This window comes from Hibiscus syriacus, unplaced genomic scaffold, assembly GCF_006381635.1.
Source record: "Hibiscus syriacus cultivar Baekdansim isolate YM2019G1 unplaced genomic scaffold, ASM638163v2 tig00110783_pilon, whole genome shotgun sequence".
Lineage (NCBI taxonomy): Eukaryota > Viridiplantae > Streptophyta > Magnoliopsida > Malvales > Malvaceae > Hibiscus > Hibiscus syriacus.
The window spans coordinates 1,954,486-1,976,782 of record NW_024062861.1 but is presented as its reverse complement, the minus strand read 5'-3'; the positions used below and the strand labels follow the sequence as shown (position 1 = coordinate 1,976,782).

At 35.3% G+C, this 22,297-nt stretch overlaps 1 protein-coding gene and 1 pseudogene across 1 annotated transcript; one reads left to right on the top strand and one right to left on the bottom strand.

Moving 5' to 3' along the window:
* The first annotated feature begins 1,181 nt into the window (after nucleotides 1-1,181).
* LOC120140236 (phosphate transporter PHO1 homolog 9-like) lies at nucleotides 1,182-5,571 on the top strand. The gene is made up of 13 exons (XM_039155245.1): nucleotides 1,182-1,817; nucleotides 1,977-2,268; nucleotides 2,364-2,412; nucleotides 2,507-2,578; nucleotides 2,662-2,791; nucleotides 2,952-3,072; nucleotides 3,311-3,569; nucleotides 3,840-3,944; nucleotides 4,097-4,141; nucleotides 4,272-4,421; nucleotides 4,661-4,945; nucleotides 5,222-5,361; nucleotides 5,457-5,571. The coding sequence occupies exons 1-13, from the start codon at nucleotides 1,229-1,231 to the stop codon at nucleotides 5,554-5,556; spliced, it is 2,337 nt and encodes a 778-aa protein (XP_039011176.1). The 5' UTR covers nucleotides 1,182-1,228; the 3' UTR covers nucleotides 5,557-5,571.
* Nucleotides 5,572-5,697: 126 nt separating this feature from the next.
* On the bottom strand, nucleotides 5,698-21,167 carry LOC120140325 (annotated as a pseudogene).
* Nucleotides 21,168-22,297: the final 1,130 nt, after the last annotated feature.

The window sequence follows — 22,297 nt, the reverse complement described above, 5'->3', positions numbered from 1 at the left end:
ATTTTATCCGATTATATTTTATATATCTTGGGACTAACAATATTTTATTTGATACAAACAATCAGTTGGTCTAGTGAGATTAGACACTAATTTCATTAAGTAAGATTAGGAGTTTGAATTATAGTATTTGCAAATAAATCAAATTAGGTTTAGAGGGTCGCTCTCGCCTTTACAATATATTATCGGGGCAAACTCCCTTAAAAAAAATCAAATTATAGTCTAATATAAATATTTTTATATATTTTCTATTGATAATATATTTTCATTCTTAAAATTTTAAATTTATTTTTCTAACTTAGAGTCTTGCGTCTCTCACTTTATTAAATGTACTGATATTTGATAATTTGTACTATATTCTTATACTTAGGGATAATAATTTTACCTGAAACTAATGAGTTTCGACCAATCTAATATGATACAATCATTTTTTTAAAAATCGAGTTCAGATCGACTTCGGATCGGGTTTTATATAAGATTACGTTAGTTTGGGTTGGGTTTGGGTAGAGGGTGAAAACCTCCAACCCGACCTGAGGTAATAGAGTAATTTTTCATATAAATTTATGGATAGTTGTTATATGATCCTCTCCCTCTATAGTTCTTTTAATTGGGTCCCTAGTTTATGTTGAATCATATCATATTTGTAATCCAAAAATCGGATTGGAATGGATTCGAATAGATGAAATATATTTTTTGGGTCAAATTGAATAAAAAATATATATTTTTGGGTAAAGTCAAATTGGTAAAAAAAATCAACCTAACTCAACTCATTGTCATCTCTAATTATACTTACTATAATAATATGAGCAATAAAACATCAGAATTTGTATTTTTGTCAACGCGTCTAGCTGTTTCCATCTTGATTTTTGTTTTTGTTTTGGTAATATCTTGATTTATGGTGTTGATTTGTTATAACTTCCTGTGATTATAACTGCAGAAGAGGTTTAAGTTCATGAACAATGACAGCCATGATTAAAGGGCAAGTGGTTGATTAATTTCCTTGACCTTTTTTTTATTAAAAATTGTAGTTAAGGAAATAAAATAATACAACGAACAATGCTGATTATGTACCAGAAATGGCAATCACGACATTAAAGTAAAGCCAGCACGGAACAGCAAACCTACCCTCATTGCCTGCAATTTGGAATTCCCTATATATAATTTCAACTTCCCAAACACTCAACTCATCAAAAAAAATTTCTTTGAGTTCGTTTGTTTATGATCGAAGAAGATGAAGTTTGGGAAGGAATTTGCATCACAGATGGTGCAAGAATGGCAGGAAGCATACATGGATTACAGTAATCTGAAATCGATTTTGAAAGACATCTTAAGATTCAAACAACAAAACAAGCCACCATTGACGATGGCTACAGCAACAGCAATGAGAAAGGGATCATTGAAGAGAAGGGCAACGCTTTATAGGGCGTTTAGTGGACTCACAAATCGGTATAAGTCAGTTTCTTCAATGAAGAACCATGAGGACGAAGTTATATTAGTGAGTGCAGTTCAAGAAGGAGGGGTTGAAGGGGATTACCAGACAATGTTTCTTAGGTCAGGTGAAGAAGGAGGTGAGTTTGAGATGCTTTTCTTTAGGAGACTTGATGATGAGTTCAATAAGGTTCTTAAGTTTTATAAGAAAAAAGTTGAGGAAGCTATGGTGGAAGCCGATGAGTTGAGTAAGCAAATGAATGCTTTGATTGCTCTAAGGATTAAGGTTGATAATCCAGTTGTGGGAGGAACTGATATGGTTAATCTTGCTGATAAGGGGTTTTCTTCAAATTCCCCATCAGTGGCTCATTCCATCAATGGAGGAAAGCATGGTAAGAAGAGAATCCGGGTTTCTGATTTTTTTTAACAATTCCAATATGAAAAAAAAAATCTGGGTTTCTTGCAAAATGATATGAAAGTTCCAATTTTGCTTCATGTTAAAAGAATCCATCAAGTTTTGTGATTTTCTCAATCTGTTTTTCGATATGTAGGACCGACTTATATGGATGCTATCCAGGAAATTGAGATGAGCAATGATGGAATTTCAAAAGAAGGAATGAAGGAATCTGCTGATACACGCTTTAGACCAGCTCCATTACATGTTTTGGATCATGTAAAGATCAATGTGGAGCTTGAAACTCCTATAGAAACACTAAGAAGTGTAATCAAAAGTTCGAAATCGGATTTGTCGTTCAGCAGGTTAGAGCTGAGGACTGCAGAGGAAAAAATCTCTCAAGCTTTCATCGAATTCCATAGAAAGCTTAGGCTTTTGAAAAGCTACTGGTACCATACCTTCCTCCTTTCTTCATTAGAAAGCTATAAACAAATGAAAATCTGTCTATTTTTATAGTTAATCATCTCTGTATTTGCTTCTTCAGGTTCTTGAATCAGTTGGCATTTTCCAAGATCATGAAGAAATATGACAAGGTCTAATCCTTATTCACTTTCTATATCACAATCAACTAGAATTAACGAGGACCATGGCTTATTTGTATTGATTTTCTGGCTCATCCTAGTACAGGTCTCATTGCGAAACGCGTCAAAAGTTTACTTGCAAATGGTGGACAAATCTTATCTTGGTAGTTCTGATGAGGTTAGAAATGGCGAATAGGAACCTGTTTACCTCAGTTCAATTGAATTTCCCTTTGTCCCTAAATTTGCTACATTCAATGACAGGTTACTAAGCTTTTGCAAGGGGTTGAGGAGACTTATGTTAAACACTTTGCTAATGGAAATCATAAAAAGGGACTGAAAACTCTAAGGCCACATGCTAAGAAAGAAAGACATAGAATTACATTTCTCTATGGTAAAGAGTTTGCCTCATTTCAAAGCATCTTTCTAGAATAAATTATTACAGATTAAATCAGTTTATCTAACTTTGTCTGAAGAAAAAAAGGGTTTCTTAGAGCTGTTGAGTTTGCATCTCATTTACTTGTTTTTACCTGATAGTTTCTCTTCACTTTCAGGTTTCTTTTCTGGTTGCTCCATTGCACTTATAGTGGCAATTATTGTGAATATACATGCTAGAAATATTCTTAAGAGTCAGGGAAGAGAAAAATACATGGTCAGCGTATTTCCACTTTACAGGTAAGAGACTTTGTTGCTCGGACTCTTTCTTTTTTACTGAAGTATCCTTGTTGCACATTTCCAAACATTGATATAGGGGACGACCCTTCAAATATATGAAAAAAACTTATAAAAAAGCAAGCATACCCATTTTGAACGCTTAGACCGGAATTCAAGTAGTATAGGGTCATTCTTGAACTAAAGGGTTCCTACTGAACTCAGTGAAAATATTGATGTTTCTGGTTCATTTTTTTTTCAGTCTGTATGGTTACATTGTCTTGCACATGCTCATGTGTGCTGGAAACATATTCTTTTGGAAGCGTTATCGAGTCAACTATTCGTTCATATTCGGTTTCAAGCAAGGAACGGAGTTGGGATATAGAGAAGTACTTCTTCTTAGCAGCGGTCTTTCACTGCTTGCATTAGCTGGTGTGATTTCACATTTGGATATGGAGATTGACCCAAGAACTAAAAGCTTCAGAACTTTGACTGAACTAATTCCCTTGTTCTTGCTCATTGTAAGTCCAATATAAAGCACAATCTCTTTTCCTTTAGTTTCTCTCTATGATACTCGTATTCGGGTTTAAGTGTGGAATATGAGTTATGTATCTCCAACTTTTCAATTTTCTTAAAACATCTGTGTTGGATACTTGTGTTCAATGCATACCGGTAATGAGTGCCAGCTTACGTAGTTCTCTACTATGATTTTCTCATTGGTGTGCTATTTGAAAATGAACTGATTTGAAAAGCCTTTCTGTGCCATGCTCAATGGTATTCCTATTTTGCAGGTTGTCCTTTCAATAACATTCTGCCCTTTTAATATCATATACCGTTCGAGTCGATTCTTTCTTATCAGATGTGCATTTCACTGTGTTTGTGCACCTCTTTACAAGGTAACAAGCCTTCAAATAAAATGATTATCTTATATGGATTTCGTACACTGGCGGTGGAGTTCTTTAATTCCATAAGTGGGGTTAAGAAACTACCATATATGAGAAAAGAGGTGCAATAAGAAGGATATTAATCTCCATATTCCATCATGTAGGTCACTCTCCCAGACTTTTTCTTGGCAGATCAGCTTACTAGCCAGGTTCGATATTCAAGCCAACCTATATACCCTTTCCCGTATACATATTTAGACATGAGTACATGGACTCTAAAACACATGTGCCTTCAACCTGGTTTGTTTTCTGATAAAATGCATTGATACTCCATACCAGGTTCAAGCAATTAGAAGTTTGGAGTTCTACATCTGCTACTATGGTTGGGGAAACTTCAGAGTGAGATCAAATACCTGTGAGGAAAGTGAAGTTTATAAAGTACTTTACATAGTGGTTGCCATTATTCCATATTGGATCCGTTTCGTTCAGGTAAAACGAAACTCTCTTTTGTTCTGGCTCTCCATTCTCTTGAAGCATCTGCATTTAACATTAGTATCCGGTGTAAACGTGGATATGAGTATTGAGATATAACCGTCCAAATACATGAAAAAGGAACTTCAAAAAAACTTGGACAAACCCTGCATCCAACACTCAAACCCAAGTTGTTCTTTCATCATTTAACTTGTTCTAGGTTTTCTTTAATGATGTTTTGTATTTATCTTTGTTAGTGTCTTAGACGTTTGTTTGAAGAAAAAGATGTCACACATGGTCTCAATGGTCTAAAATACTTCTCAACAATAGCTGCGATTGCGACTAGAACGATTTATCAACACCAGGCTGAGAAAACTACAACTTGGTTGGTCTTGGCAGCTGGAACTTCTGGCATTGCAACAATGGCTAGCTTATACTGGGACATTGTCATAGATTGGGGTCTTCTTAACAGGAATTCAACCAACCCTTGGCTCCGAGATAAGCTTGTTGTACCACACAAAGGGGTGTATTTCATAGCCATGGTAAGAGTCCATGTTACTTGTTTGCACCGTTTTCCATATCGTTCATTCTCGGTTTTTGATGGTGTATCAACAACATTTTGAAAGCAATGAATTCATGTCAGACATTTCTGCAATAACGGTTTAGGGTCATCCATGCATACCCCTGAATCAGTTAGTTCATGCAGTCACACTTATGACCCAGCATTCAGTTTGGAATTCGAGTCTTGAATCCGCATTCCTTCATGTATTCACAAACTCCGATTCTCTTTTATACCGAATTTGGGTGTAAATTTGCAGGTGTTGAACTGTGTATTGAGACTAGCTTGGATGCAGCAAGTGTTAGGCATTCAAACAGTGCCATTCCTGCATAAGACAGCCTTGGTTGCAGTAGTGGCTAGCTTGGAGATCATTCGCCGTGGCATTTGGAATTTCTTCAGGTAATATATTCGAGTTTGAGTGTCATCATTCGAATACGGAAATGTGGCATTTGAACAAATCAGACTTTCTTACTTGGGTTTAATCAACTGAACAGGTTGGAGAATGAGCATTTAAACAATGTGGGAAAATACAGAGCATTCAAATCGGTTCCCTTGCCTTTTTACTATGATAAAAATGGAGATAAGAGCATATAATCAATGATAATTCCATTCTAGATTACCTTTATTTGTTATCTTGTTTAATTGTATAATATTTTTTTGCTGTAAATGGAGAGAATCAAAAGGAAAAACAAGTACAATGTTGTTGCAGAAATGTCTGACATTAATTCATTGCTTTCAAAATGTTGTTGATACACCATCAAAAACCGAGAATGAACGATATTGAAAATGGGGGAAACAAGTAACATGAACTCTTACCATGGCTACGAAATACACCCCTTTGTGTGGTACAATAAGCTTATCTCGGAACCAAGGGTTGGTTGAATTCCTGTTAAGAAGACCCCAATCTATGACGATGTCCCAGTATAAGCTAGCCATTGTTGCAATGCCAGAAGTTCCAGCAGCCAAGACTAACCAAGTTGTAGTTTTCTCAGCATGGTGTTGATAAATCGTTCTAGTCGCAATCGCAACTATTGTTGAGAAGTATTTTAGACCATTGAGACCATGTGTGACATCTTTTTCTTCAAACAAACGTCTAAGACACTAACAAAGATAAATATAAAACATCATTAAAGAAAACCTAGAACAAGTTACATGATGAAAGAACAACTTGGGTTTGAGTGTTGGATGCAGGGTTTGTCCAAGTTTTTTTGAGGTTCCTTTATAATGTATTTGGACGGTTATATCTCAATACTCGTATCCACATTTACACCGGATACTAATGTTTAATGCAGATGCTTCAAGAGAATGGAGAGTCAGAACAAAAGAGAGTTTTGATTTACCTAAATGAAACGGATCCAATATGGAATAATGGAAACCACTATGTAAAGTTTCATAAACTTCACTTTCCTCACAGGTATTTGATCTCACTCTGAAGTTTCCCCAACCATAGTAGCAGATGTAGAACTCCAAACTTCTAATTTCTTGAACCTAGTATGGAGTATCAATGGATTTTATCAGAAAACAAACCAGGTTGAAGGTGTTATGGAAGACGGCTATCAGATATAGCAAAATCGCAACTGATAGTTTGAGAAAATAAAAATGAAGATAAAATAGATACAAAATTTACGTGGAAAACCCCTAAATAATATAGGGTAAAAACCACGGGCAACGGTAAAAGAATTTCACTATGAGAAAATATGAATTACAACATCTCTCGATCTACCAAGGAGAAAACAATGATAATTCTCTCTTGATAAAAAGGAGAAAAACAACTCTCAAGAAACTCTCTAGTGTTGAGAGAAAGCTAGAATGATTTGGGATGGTTTTGAAGCCAAATGAGCTAGGGTATTTATAGTTGAAGCTTAAGGACTAGTTTGTAAATATCCTAAATTACAATGACTAAATTTGAGGTTTTACCTATACCTAAAAATAACAAAAACTGACCACTTTCGGTGCCTAACAATCCAATGCACTTTTGGTGCATTTGTTTTTCCAACAATCTCCCACTTGAAGATTTGATTGGAACAATCATATATTCACACCATTCTTTCTACCTTGTACCTTCATGTTGCTTACGTTTCTGACAGGCCACAAGAGGATCGACACCAAGTAAATTTATCAGCATTGATCGCCTTCGTCAAAAAATATGTTACGTTGTCTTTGGTATGGATCTTCTGCATATCTATCGTCCCTTCTTCCATCTTTTCACGAGTGAAATGGTATTGAACTCGTATGTATTTTGTCCTTGAATGAAATGTTGGATTCTTTGCTAAATGCAAGGCGCTTTGACTGTCACAAAATAGAGAGACATACTTTTGATTGTGCCCAAGCTCCTCCAATAGCATCTTCAACCAAATTGCTTATTTACTGGCTTGTGTAGCTGCTACATATTCTGCCTCTGTTGTGGATGTAACCACAACTGACTGCAATTTTGAAACCCAGCTTACAGCTTCACCATCAATTTTGAACACATATCCTGTAGTAGATTTGCTTTTATCCAAATCCCCTGCATAGCCAGAATCGACATACCCATTGATAAGTAAGTTTGATCCTCCGTAACATAATGCAACATTTGAGGTCCCTTTGATGTATCTCAGGATCCTCTTTACTGTATTTCAATGCTCTTTGCCTAGATTTGCCATGTACCGACTAACCACTCCTACTGCTTGTGCAATGTCTGGTCTTGTGCATATCATAGCGAATATTAAACTTCCCACTGCTGATGCATATGGTACTCGAGACATCTCCATCCTCTCTTCTTCACTGCTAGGACTCATATTGGAGGATAATTTGAAGTTAATAGGAAGAGGGGTAGAAATTGGCTTACAATCTTGCATGCTAAATCGTGACAAAATCTTCTTCAAGTAATTCTTTTGTGATAGCCAAATCTTCCTATTACTTCTGTCTCGGTGAATTTGCATCCCTAGAATCTTGTTTGCTGATCCCAAGTCCTTCATTTAAAATTCCCTAGCCAGTTGTGCCTTCAATTCTTCAATATGATCTTTGTTGGGTCCTGCAACCAACATGTCATCTGTTGAACTATGTTTCGATATAACAATTTAAGGCAAAATGGTTTTTGGACTTGAATTGAATTTACAAAATGTATTTGGACTTAATTGAATTTATTCAAAATTTACAAAAATAATTCAAAGTTCTTTTAATTTAAAATTGAGCACAAAAATATTTTTATGAATAGTAATTTACTATTTGAACAGAAAATTACTATTTGAACAGTAAATCACTGTTTGAACAATACCCCGAGGCTCAAAAATTCCAGTATGTAAAAGGGGAACCGATTCCCCCCAAGGGGGTACCGATTCCCTCACTGTTCATCAGCACAACGGTCATAATATTTGAATATTATGAAGGGCTATCGATTCCCTATGAAGGGGTACCGATTCCCCCCATTCTGGGCAGCCTATTTTTGCAGAAAAATCATTCCCAAATGGCTCCAAAACATCCCCAACGGCTAGATATGACTTCAAACACATTCTAAGCTATAAATACAAGCTAAGGACACTTGAAGAAAAAAAGAGAACAACTATCCAAGTAATCAAACAAAAGAAAAGAGTTTTTTATTCTTATTTCATCTTTCTCTTGTAAATATTTTGTTCTTGTGAGCTCAATCTTGTAAACACCTACCTTAGAGAGGTTTTCTTGTTTACATCTTTTATCCTATTGTAAAGGGGAAAGGTTCTAGCTTATCCCGTGTAAAAGCTAGGGAAATGTTCTAGTTTAGCCCGAAAAACTAGGGAGTTGTAAGGTTATCTCTTTGTCCTCAAAAGAAAGAACAAATTAGTGAATTTGTTGGAAAATCCTTGGTGAGGAGCTAAGGTAGTGGATGTAGACTTTGGTTGAGAAAGTCGAACCACTCTAAATCGCTGTGCAATTTTCTATCTTTCAATCTCCTTACTCCCTAAACACAAAACCGTTCCAACCCCTCTTTGCAAATCGTTCCGGTTGTCGTTTCGAGCTTCTGAAAATCCTAACAATTGGTATCAAAGCCTAACTCGTTAAGAAGGTTTAACCACCTTGAGACGATCCTAGAAGAAGCTCTACCAATTCCTGACACAACCGAGAAGATGGCTTCCACCTCCGACTCGTTCCACATGGAAGACTCCCTACCAACGGACAAGCCTCCATACTTCAATGGAGACAACTATCATCATTGGAAGAAATTAATGAAGGTATTCATCCAATCCGATTATCTTGATGTATGGGAGATAATCGAGAATAGCTACTCTTCTCCAAAGAAGAAGGAGAAGAAGCGGAGTGACAAAGAACGGAAGAAAGCTCAACTTAATGCCAAGGCCATGCACATGTTGTTTTGTGCATTTGGTCCTGAAATCTATGAAGGGGTTTCTTCATGTTCAAGTGCCAAGGAGCTTTGGAATAAGCTCGAGGAAATCCATGGAAACAAGAAAGAAGAACCAACAAAGGTGGTGTCTCTAATGGCTTATGAAGAGCCCGAGATATCTTCTAACTCAAATGAACTTAATTCATATACATTTGATGAGTTACAAGATGCTTTTAATAGGTTATATTCGGAGTTTGAGACCATGAACTCCAAATATAAGAAAATGATTTCAAATTTTAAAATTGAAAACGATTTTCTTTTGAAAACAAAAATAAATTTTGAAAGCCAAAATGAAATTTTGAAAAAGGATATAGAGCTTTCAAAAATAAAAATTGATAGTTTTGAAAAACAAAATTATGATTTAAAAGTTAAGCTTGAATGCTTAACAAAAGAAAAAGAAATCATTTTAAATAATTCATTTAGTTCAATAATGACAATATGCTCACATTGTCATTATCATGGTCATTTGGAACATACTTGTCCTTTGAAGAAAGGAAAACGTTTTAAAATTAGGCAAGTATGGGTTCCGAAAGGAACAAGGGGCATTGAAACTAACGTCCAAGGATCCAAAGCAATTTGGATACCAAAATCTACTTAAATATCTCTTGTAGGTGTGTGGGAGCAATGATGATGGGAGTGATGATATTCAAGATGCTCTAGCCACACATGAAAAAGGAATGGGTAACCTCTGAGCTTAATGCTTTTAATTTAGGTTATTTGGTTGCTCATTTGATTTTAAGCATGCATGAGTTTTGGTTTTAAATGATCATGCATCATTGTTTTAATCTCATGTATGTTGAAAAGATGATTATGATGAACATTTATTTTTGAGAATTTTTAGTTCATCATAATGAATTTTGGTCAAAATTGGTTTTAAATGCTAATGATATCTCTCTAACAATTGATATCAAATTTCAAAATACTTTGATTTTATAAATTTTAATTTTTGGCCTAAATTTGAATGTTTATGCATGTGGTCTAAATGAAAATGATATCTCTCTAGCAATTGATATCAAATTTTTAAAATTGCATAACATTTTTGGAAAACTTTATGCAAATGCACTTAATTTTAGCAATTGGTATTAATATCAAGTTTCAACAATTGGTATTGCATAAAGTATTTTAGACTTTGATATATTGAATTTCATGTGCTACAAACATGTTTGTTATTCTTTTTAGAAATTCAATATTTTGTTTAAGTGTCAAGATCTTAAAAGCTTAATTTTGTTTGGAATACATTTATTGAGGGGGAGCTTTGATTTTTCAAATGATTTTTAAATGTAAAATTTACTACTTACTCTCCAAAGTTATTTTAAACTTCAAAGATCGAATTATTTTTGATATAACAAAAAGGGGGAGAAGTTTAGTTTGAAAAATTCAATTTCTTAATGAAAAAGGGGGAGCTTAACATTTTCATATGTTTTCCAACAACTAGTATCTTTTTCATTAAACATTTTATTAAGGGGGAGTTTTGCCAAAAACAATTTTTCAAATGTTTTGTTATATCAAAAAGGGGGAGATTGTTGAACTATGTTTCGATATAACAATTTAAGGCAAAATGGTTTTTGGACTTGAATTGAATTTACAAAATGTATTTGGACTTAATTGAATTTATTCAAAATTTAAAAAAAATAATTCAAAGTTCTTTTAATTTAAAATTGAGCACAAAAATGTTTTTATGAATAGTAATTTACTATTTGAACAGAAAATTACTATTTGAACAGTAAATCACTGTTTGAACAATACCCCGAGGCTCAAAAATTCCAGTATGTAAAAGGGGAACCGATTCCCCCCAAGGGGGTACCGATTCCCTCACTGTTCATCAGCCCAACGGTCATAATATTTGAATATTATGAAGGGGTATCGATTCCCTATGAAGGGGTACCGATTCCCCCCATTCTGGGCAGCCTATTTTTGCAGAAAAATCATTCTCAAACGGCTCCAAAACATCCCCAACTGCTAGATATGACTTCAAACACATTCCAAGCTATAAATACAAGCTAAGGACACTTGAAGAAAAAAGAGAACAACTATCCAAGTAATCAAACACAAGAGAAGAGTTTTTTATTCTTATTTCATCTTTCTCTTGTAAATATTTTGTTCTTGTGAGCTCAATCTTGTAAACACCTACCTTAGAGAGGTTTTCTTGTTTACATCTTTTATCCTATTGTAAAGGGGAAAGGTTCTAGCTTATCTCGTGTAAAAGCTAGGGAAAGGTTCTAGTTTAGCCCGAAAAACTAGGGAGTTGTAAGGTTATCTCTTTGTCCTCAAAAGAAAGAACAAATTAGTGAATTTGTTGGAAAATCCTTGGTGAGGAGCTAAGGTAGTGGATGCAGACTTTGGTTGAGAAAGTCGAACCACTCTAAATCGCTGTGCAATTTTCTATCTTTCAATCTCCTTACTCCCTAAACACAAAACCGTTCCAACCCCTCTTTGCAAATCGTTCTGGTTGTCGTTTTGAGCTTCTGAAAATCCTAACATCATCCACATACAACATCAATATAACAAAATCGTTATCACCAGACCTCTTGAAATAAGCACCCGGTCTGCATTAAGTCTGTTATATCCAAGGCACATAATGAAATAATCAAATCTCTTATACCAAAACCTCGACGCCTGCTTTAGACCGTACACAGATTTGTTCAACCTGCAATCCAAGTTCTTCTTTTCGTCTTCTTCAAAACCTTCAAGTTGGAGCATATAAATCTTTTCTTCAAGATTTTCATGAAGAAAAGTTGTTTTAACATCTAGCTGCTCTAGATGTAAGTTCAATGTAGGACACATTGCCAAGACTACTCGAACTGTTGTTAGTCGAACCACAGGAGAAAATATTTCATTGAAATCAATACCTTCTTTTTTAGCATATCCTTTGACCACCAGTCTTGCACGATACCTCTCAACTTGATCGTCACCATTTCACTTGATTTTGAAGACCATTTGTTATCAATTGGCTTCCTTCCTTGTAGTAGTGGCACAATGTCTCATGTATTATTTTTATGAAGGGCTTCAATTTCTTCTTGTATCGTCATCATCCACAGTGAAACATCTGAGCTGTTTATTGCCTCCTGGTATATTGATGGCTCACCATCCTCTGCTAAAAGGCAGTATACAATATTACCTTATATAACATAATCTGAGTGTCAATTGGGACGTCTTCTCACACAATTTGATTGACGAGTTGTTGGAGCTTCAGAACTCTCTGGTTCTTGTTCATCATATGTTGGTTCTGCTTCAGAAGAATCTCCTTATTCAAACTCATTTTCCACATGTATCTATGTAGTCTCTGACTTTTCAGCGCTATCATCGTCTTCTTTTATTTGTAGTTTATCTTCTACAAAGATAACTTCCCTACTGATGATCACTTTGCGGGCAATAGGATCCCACAAGCGATACCCCTTTACTCCATCAGCATACCCCAAGAATTTGCATTTCCTGGTGTAACACCCCCAACATGTACCCGACCCGAATACGATTCTGAGGTGTCACATTTTCTTTTCAAACTTTGACTCTGGGCAAAATTTAAAGAAAATTTAAAACTTTCATTAAAATAAAAACGGTTTATTTACATAAATTGACCAAAATAACCAAAATCGATCAGAGCATATTCAACTCAATCAATTAGTACATGCCAACTATATTCAAATTAACCAAACACATTTAATCATCTATTTTCTGATCTGAAATCTTTGTAAGAGAGATACTGACCTTTTTTGCTTTTCTTCACTTTTCTTCCTACTTCTGTAACCTACGTGTGAAACAATCACACGCTAAGTCTATGACTTAGTGAGGTAATTAAATATATAATGTAAACTATAACTTGTAATCATGCATGAACTATTACTGCTATCACACATACCCTTATTCATCTAACAAATCCCTATAACACATATGCAATATATCATTACATGTAAGAACATATATACACACATATACTCATTATTTCCATCATTAGCCTCATTTCATTATCAATATCATTATTATTTATCTCACTTCGTACATATTCTCTTATACCTAGCATTTTAACCGACATTTTACTCATTTAATCATACAATCCACATTTAATCACATAAATCATATAATACAATTCATAGCATAAAAGCATACAAGTCACATGTAATATGTTTGTTGTTATTTCTTTATTAGCCCATGTACACATGTGAGAATTATGGATATGTGAGTCTATAGAGTTTGTGCACAAATGCTATCACCACAGCTCGTATAAATGCACCTAAGTGCCACGTAAAATTGCACCGAAGTGCCGCGTAGAACTACACCGAAGTGCCATATAAAATGTCCCTAAGGACCACGTAGAAAATTCCTTAAGAATCATATACATATACAAAGGATCAAGTATGTGTCTTAAAAGACATCGCACATGTTCTAAGGAATACATATATGTCCCGAAGGACCGCGTAGACCCTCGACTCTTGGCATGCCAACTATACCCCTAGTTCTCATGACACATAATATGGGCATTATTATCTATGTCATTTCATATTCACACATTCATAACATTTATCTCTTATCGCATGTCTGATCTCTTATAATCATGTAATCATATAGCTCATGTCATTTCTTGTGGAATCATACATATCATGTAAGACATATCAGACATGTACACACAAATCACTTCCATATAATTCACATGAATTATTATCTCGTATATCATATCACATTTTCATACAATTTCACAAATCATTGTCATATATGGATATCACATTTGTACTTAATCACATAGATAATGTTATATAGCATTAAAATCCCACAGTTCCTATTTTGTAGCTTATATATTGTTCTTATATCTTTTTATAAACATATAAACACCTAGATCATAATTTCCTAATTTATTGTACATAATCATATCATCATTTATATTCATAACCCCTAGCTCATATTTTGTTCTCTTATGCTTACATAGATCCTATAACATATATTGTAGCATACTAACATATATCACTTATATAAATTCATTTATATACAAATTTCTTATATTCTCTTAATTCAAGTTTACATTACTCTTATAACCTTTTCCTATGACTTCATAAATCTTTACCATGTAATTTCTATATCATAGCTCATCTAAGCACATCAATCTTTCTCATACAACTTATCTCTCATATGATTATCATTATTTATGTACAAATCTCCTAATTGATATTCTATTTTCATATTGTCCTATAAATCAATGCTAGTTAGTTTATCTCACTTTTCATTTAATACTATAAGTAAATTATAATAGTTTCCATAAACTTGACTTATGTAATTTATGTTTTGCTATTATATCTTCATCTAAACATATATTTACATGTTCATGATCACTTAACTTATTTTCTTTCTATGATTATCACATACAACATTTACTATTATACATGATTTGTGCCCTTTTAACTTATTTCACATATTCATATAGCTCATAAGGTTCACATATAGTTACATATTTTGTTCCCATATAACCCATATCATATAAATTCACATCTCATAACATATAATATGAACAAAGCATATACACATAATACAAACTTAATCATGCTTCTATTCATGCAAACATAAAATATTGGAAACAGACTTATCACAAGTCTAATTTCCATATAATAATATGCACAATCTAATAATATGCACTCACTTTGGCCTCACTAAGTTCCAATCCACTTTTATGATTTCCTCAATTTCGATCGAATCTTAAATTGTTAATCGTTCTGGAACTTGTTCATGTTCGATATCTACATAATCATACATTGATACATATCAGTATTTAATTGATATACTCTAATCTATCATTTCTTAGACCAAAATAAATGTCTATTTCAATTTCCCCTTGAAGTGCATCGATGCATTCTACAGTGTATCGATGCATCCCTTAACATGTGCATCGATGCACTCCTTATGCATTGATTCATTAATTGCATTCGATGTTTCCATTTTTAAGGGGTGCATCGATGCACTTCCTATGCATCGATACACACTGAACAATTTCTGGAAATTTACTCTTGATGCATCGGTGCACATTGAATGTGAAGCGATGCACATAGCCCATAATTCATTTTTAAGCCCGAAAATTCACTCAAATCAACTCAAATGCTTCATCTTTCATCCCCTTCCATGTTCTCAACTTATATACACATGCTTAAACCAATTTATATCCATATAAACCATCTTTAACTTCAAAATTCTATTCCTCATATGTAACTCAAGAATTAAACCAACTTTACAATATGTTTTAATTCCAATTCTATGGCTTCTAACTTCTTAATTAGACCCTTGACAAGTCAAATTTAACTTCCAACTCTAGTTATGAATTTTATTTCAAGATTTCACCCAAGAACCTCAAATCTTTAATCCCTCCTAACTCCATCATACTTTGATTTTAAGATAACTAAAGCTTTCCTTAAGCTTAGTTATCATCTAATAATTAAAACCCAACCTTAAAATCAACAATTAATCCATAAACAAAGAAACTCACCTTTGAGCTTGTAGATACGGGAGGAGGAAGAAAAAGAAAGAAAACTCTGGATAATTCTCTCATTTCCCACGTGGTTCCTTATCTTATAAAATGAATATAAAAATCTTACTTGTCAATTGACTATTTTACCCTTTAATTCATTCAATAATTACTAAATAACCTTCATCATATTTCCAATAAATCATTAAACTATTCAATTATCCTACTTTAATCACCAATTTCTGAAACTTTACAATTTGGTCACTAACCTGGTATTGAGGATGTTACACCTGGATTTTGGATCCAGTTTTGAAATTTCTTGGGAGTTGTACATCACGTACACAATACTTCCAAATACATTGAGGTTTGAATAATCAGCTGGTTTACCAGTCCACATCTTCATTGGTGTCTTCAGCTCTATTGCAGTTGATGGAGCTCGATTCACCAAATAACAAGCGGTATTGACTGCTTCTGCCCAGAATGATTTTTCTAGGCCTGCATCCCTCAACATTGCTCTTGTTCTTTCTAACAAGGTTCTGTTCATCCGCTCTGCCACTCCATTTTGTTGAGGAGTATTCGCCACTATGAACTGTCTTTTGATGCCTTCTTTCCTGCAAAAGTCATCAAATTATTCGCTTGTGTATTCTCCTCCATTATCTGTTCTGAAACACTTGATCTTATTTCCAAAATCAAGTTCCACCCGCGCTTTGAAGTTTTTGAAAGTTGAAAACACGTCTGACTTCTTTTTAATAGGGTACACCCAACATCTCCTGGGGTAGTCATCAATAAATGAGACAAAATATTTTGCTCCGCCTAGGGATGTAACTGGTGCTTGCCATACGCCAGAGTGAACCAATTCTAGAACACGTTTTCCTCTAGATTTTGATGTGTTGAATTTCAACCGGTGCTGCTTACTTGTTATGCAATGCTCACACAAAGAAAGTGATACCCTTGTTAAGCCTAAAAGTAGCTTTTGTTCCACAAGGACTTTCATTCCTTATTCCAACATGTGTCCAAGTTTCTGATGTCATAGTATTGCAGAATCTGAACTACATGAGGCAACAGAGGCTTCTGCTTCTAGCAAAGTGTGTCCAACATGTGTACAAATTTGCTGCTATCTTTTCGCCTTTCATCACCACAAGCGCTCCACGGAACACCTTCATGATTCCTCTTTGTGTTTCAATCTTGCTTGCATTATTATCCAACAATCCATAGGATAATAAATTTTTCTTCAGGCCTTTCATGTGTCGCACATCTTGAACAACTTTAATTGTTCCATCATACATCTTCAAATTGATGGTTCAAACGCCAACGATCTCTAAGGCATGATCATTGCAACTATACACAGATCCTCTTGAGACAGGTTCATAATGATGGAATCATTCTCTTCTTAAGGTCATGTGATATGTTGCTCCCGAATCAATGAGCCATATATCTGCAAATCGTTTTCTACCTTCCACGGTGGTTGACGTTTCACAACATAGAACATCTCCATCATCTGAAGTGTTTGCGGTATTGCCTTGTGGATTGGAGTTTTTATTTAGACTCCAACAATCCTTCTTCAAGTGACCCTTCTTTCCACTGTTGTAACACTTTAAATTCTTCTTGCTTCTCAACTTCGATCTATCATATTTGTGACTGCTGCTTTGGCCACGTTCTGTTGATCTTCCTTTCATCGTTGTCAACGCTTCTGCTTGTTGCAGATTTACTTGTATGTCTTCCTTGTTCTTGCGCCGATTTTCTTCTTGTAGAACAGCAGCTGCAACGTCATCAAAGACTAGACTGGTGACATTACTGTTTGTCAAGTTGATGATGAGTTGATCATATGAATCTTGTAGACTTTGAAGTAGAAGTTCAACACGTTCTTGTTCTCATATTTTACAGCTTAAGGATGTAAGCTGAGAAAATAAAGTGTTCAGTGTATTTAAGTGTTCCGTCATTGAAGTAGATTCTGCATACGGAGAGTGTACAATTTTCTCTTAAGGAAAATTTTATTGTGCAGCGATGTGGCCTCGTACAGTTTGGTGAGATTATCCCAGATCTCCTTAGCTGTCTTATTCTCCTTGATGCTTGACAATACTTCATCTGCTAATGCTAGATGAAAGTTTGTCATAGCATTCCCGTCCATATCGATCCATTTATTTTCATATGTGAAATCTACTAGCCTTTCACTGATAGCTGTTAGACAACCGTCTTTCCTCATGATGGTCTTCATATTCAATTTCCACAATGAGAAATTTCTCCCATTGAACTTTTCAATATCAAATTTTGTTGCCATAGCTTCTATTACGGATAACTCCCACTATTTCACTATCGTGAATAGTTCTCTGGAACCTTCAAAGAATGGGTAATATCTTCTTACTTTCTTATGTTAGAGGATCCACCTTTTGGTGGCAACCACAAAGACAATAAGCAGATATTACACACTCAAATCTGGCTCGGATACTAATTGTTGCGAAAGACGGCTATCGCATAGAGCAAAATCGCAACTGATAATTTGAGAAAATAAAAATGAAGATAAAATAGACACAAAATTTACGTGGAAAACCCCTAAATAATATAGGGTAAAAACTACGGGCAACGGTAGAAGAATTTCACTATGAGAAAATATGAATTACAACTTCTCTCGATCTATCAAGGAGAAAACAATGATAATTCTCTCTTGATAAAAAGGAGAAAAACAACTCTCAAGAAACTCTCTAGTGTTGGGAGAAAGCTAGAATGATTTGGGATGGTTTTGAAGCCAAATAAGCTAGGGTATTTATAGTTGAAGCTTAAGGACTAGTTTGTAAATACCCTAAATTACAATGACTAAATTTAAGATTTTACCCAAACCTAAAAATCAACAAAAACTACACCACTTTCTGTGCCTAACAATCCAATGCAAATGCACTTTCGGTGCATTTGTTTTTCCATCAGAAGGCATTGTTTTAGAGTCCATGTACTCATGTCTAAATATGTATACGAACAAGGGTATATGATACAAATATTTCAAGAAAAATAAAGAGTCGGAATAATATAGGTTGGCTTGAATATCGAACCTGGCTAGTAAGCTGATCTGCCATGGGAGAGTGACCTACATGATGGAATATGGAGATTAATATCCTTCTTATTGCACTTCTTTTCTCATATATGGTGGTTTCTTAACCCCACTTGTGGAATTAAAGAACTCCACCGCCAGTGTACGAAATTCATATAAGATAATCATTTTATTTGAAGGCTTGTTACCTTGTAAAGAGCTGCACAAACATTGTGAAATGCACATCTGATAAAAAAGAATCGACTAGAACGGTATATGATATTAAAAGAGCAGAATGTTATTGAAAGGACAACGTGCAAAATAGGAATAACAGTGAGCATGGCACAGAAAGGCTTTTCAAACCAGAAGTTCATTTTTAAATAGCATTTCAATGAGAAAATCTTAGTAGAGAACTACGTCGCTGGGACTCATTACCGGCATGCATTGGACACAAGTATCCAACATGGATGCTTTAAGAAAATTGAAAAGTTGGAGAACATAACTCATATACCACACTTAAACCCGAATATGAGTATCATAGAGAGAAACTAAAGGAAAACTGACTGTGCTTTAAATTGGACTTGCAATGAGCAAGAGTGGAATTAGTTCAGTCAAAGTTCTGAAGCTTTTAGTTCTTGGGTCAATCTCCATATCCAAATGTGAAATCACACCAGCTAATGCAAGCAGTGAAAGATCGCTGCTAAGAAGAAGTACTTCTCTATATCCCAACTCCGTTCCTTGCTTAAACCCGAATATGAACGCTTCAAAAATAATATGTTTCCAACACACATGAGCATGTGCAAGACAATGTAACCATACAGGCTGCAAAAAAAAATGAACCAGAAACATCAATATTTTCACTGAGTTCAGTAGGAACCCTTTAGTTCAAGAATGACCCTATACTACTTGAATTCCGGTCTAAGCGTTCGATGTGGGTATGCTTGCTTTTTTATAAGTTTTTTTCATATATTTGAAGGGTCGTACCCTTATATCTATGTTTGGAAATGTGCAACAAGGATACTTCAATAAAAAAACAGAAAGAGCCCGAGCAACAAAGACTCTTACCTGCAAAGTGGAAATACGTTGACCATGTATTTTCCTCTTCCCTGACTCTTAAGAATATTTCTAGCATGTATATTGACAATAATTGTCACTATAAGTGCAATGGAGCAACCAGAAAAGAAACCTGAAAGTGAAGAGAAACTATCAGGTAAAAACAAGTAAATGAGATGCAAACTCAACAGCTCTAAGAAACCCCTTTTTTCTTCAGACAAAGTTAGATAAACTGATATAATCTGTAATAATTTGTTCTAGAAAGATGCTTTGAAATGAGGCAAACTCTTTACCATAGAGAAATGTAATTCTATGTCTTTCTTTCTTAGCTTGCGTCCTTAGAGCTTTCGGTCCCTTTCTATGATTTCCATTAGCAAAGTGTTTAACATAAGTCTCCTCAACCCCTTGCAAAAGCTTAGTAACCAGTCATTGAAATGAGCAAATTTAGGGACAAAGAGAAATTCAATTGAACTGAGGTAAACAGGTTCCTATTCGCCACTAATAACCTCATCAGAACTGCCGAATAAGCTTTGTCCACCATTTGCAAGTAAGCTTTCAACACATTTTGCCATGAGACCTATACTAGGATGAACCAGAAAATCAATACAAATAAGCCATGATCCTCGTTAATTTTAGTTGATTGTGATATAGAAAGTGAAAAAGGATTAGACCTTGTCATATTTCTTCATGATCTTGGAAAATACCAACTGATTCAAGAACCTGAAGAAGCAAATACAGAGATGATTAACTATAAAAATAGACAGATTTTCATTTGTTTATAGTTTTCTAAATGAAGAAAGGAGGAAGGTATGGTACCAGTAGCTTTTCAAAAGCCAAATCTTTCCATAGAATTCGATGAAAGCTTGAGAGACTTTTTCCTCTGCAGTCCTCGGCTCTTGCCTGCTGAACGACAAATCCGAGTTCGAACTTTTGATTACACTTCTTAGTGTTTCTATAGGAGTTTCAAGCTCCACATTGATCTTTACATGATCCAAAACATGTAATGGAGCTGTTTAAAGTGTCTATCAGCAGATTCCTTCATTCCTTCTTTTGAAATTCCATCACTGCTCATCTCAATTTCCTGGATGGCATCCATATGAGTCGGTCCTACATATAGAAAAACAGATTGAGAACATCATAAAACTTAATGGATTCTTTTAACATGAAGCAAAATTGGAACTTCCATATCATTTTGCAAGAAACCCATATTTTTTTTTCATATTGGAATTGTTAAAAAAACAATAAGAAATCGATATTCTCTTCTCACCCTGCTTTCTCCCATTGATGGAATGAGCCACCGACGGGGAATTTGAAGAAAACCCATTATCAGCAAGATTAATGATGCAGGGGGATCCGAGACAGATGATGCTGAGCTGTCAGATTGCACGTTGATGGCGCTGAGATACCATGAGTTGGCAGATCAGCGCAAAGGCGGGAATTGATTGTGACATGTTCCTCATTGGGGTCGTTTTGAGTATGTCTCAGTCTTTTGGCCATAACTTTGGCTACATGTGTCAGAATCGCGCATAAGACCCCAATCCGGAAAGCTCTTTTCGACGCGCACGCTTTCCACATCGAGCTATGCTCCATGTGACATTTTTTTCAACCTCAAATTCTGCCGTTTTCCCCTCCGAATCACTAGATTTAGTTATTTTTTACTATTTATGGTAATATTTCGATTGTTAATTAGGAAGTCAATTTAAATCCGATTTAGACCGGATTTTTGGGAGATTGCTTATTTTATTTCGAATTTCAATTTAGAGTGATTTTCGGGATTTTGCTATTTTTGGCAAAATTCAAATAAAGACGATTTTTTTGCTATAACAGTCCGGCTTGTGGACTGCTTTTTGGATGGTTATTGATTTTATAATATTTTATTAAACCCTAGAGACTTTTTTTCTGATTTTTGGGCGAATTTTCTCTTGTGAATCGTCTGTCGGAGCTAGCCTACAGGATAATCACTATTCTGTCTGGCGTCAGTTGGTATCAGAGCTTCAACATCTTCTTGGGAAATTTCACCAGTTTCAATGGCTGGAGGTTGTGGTCGTGGTCGTCGTGAGCAGGTTCCGAATGAGGAAGCCCAACGCCGTGATCGCAGCGTTCAAGATGTGATGATTGCGGATTTGCAGAGGCAAGTCGCAGAATTAACCCAGCGCCTGGCGGCGCAGGATTTCGAGGATCGTGAGGCCTCTGATCACGATACCAATTCCACTTTCGAAAACCCATATCACAATCGCGCAGGATTTCGGGGCGCAGGATTCCGGGAGCACCGTGGTCGGGATGAGCGTCATGGAGACCTCAGTTTTCGGGTCGATCTCCCTGAGTTTTCTGGTACGTTACAGGCCGAGGGATTCGTGGATTGGATTAATGAAGTGGAGCGTATTTTTGAATATAAGGAAGTCCCCGATCGTGTGAAAGTGAAACTGATCGCCATCAAACTCAAGGGCAGAGCATCTGCGTGGTGGGA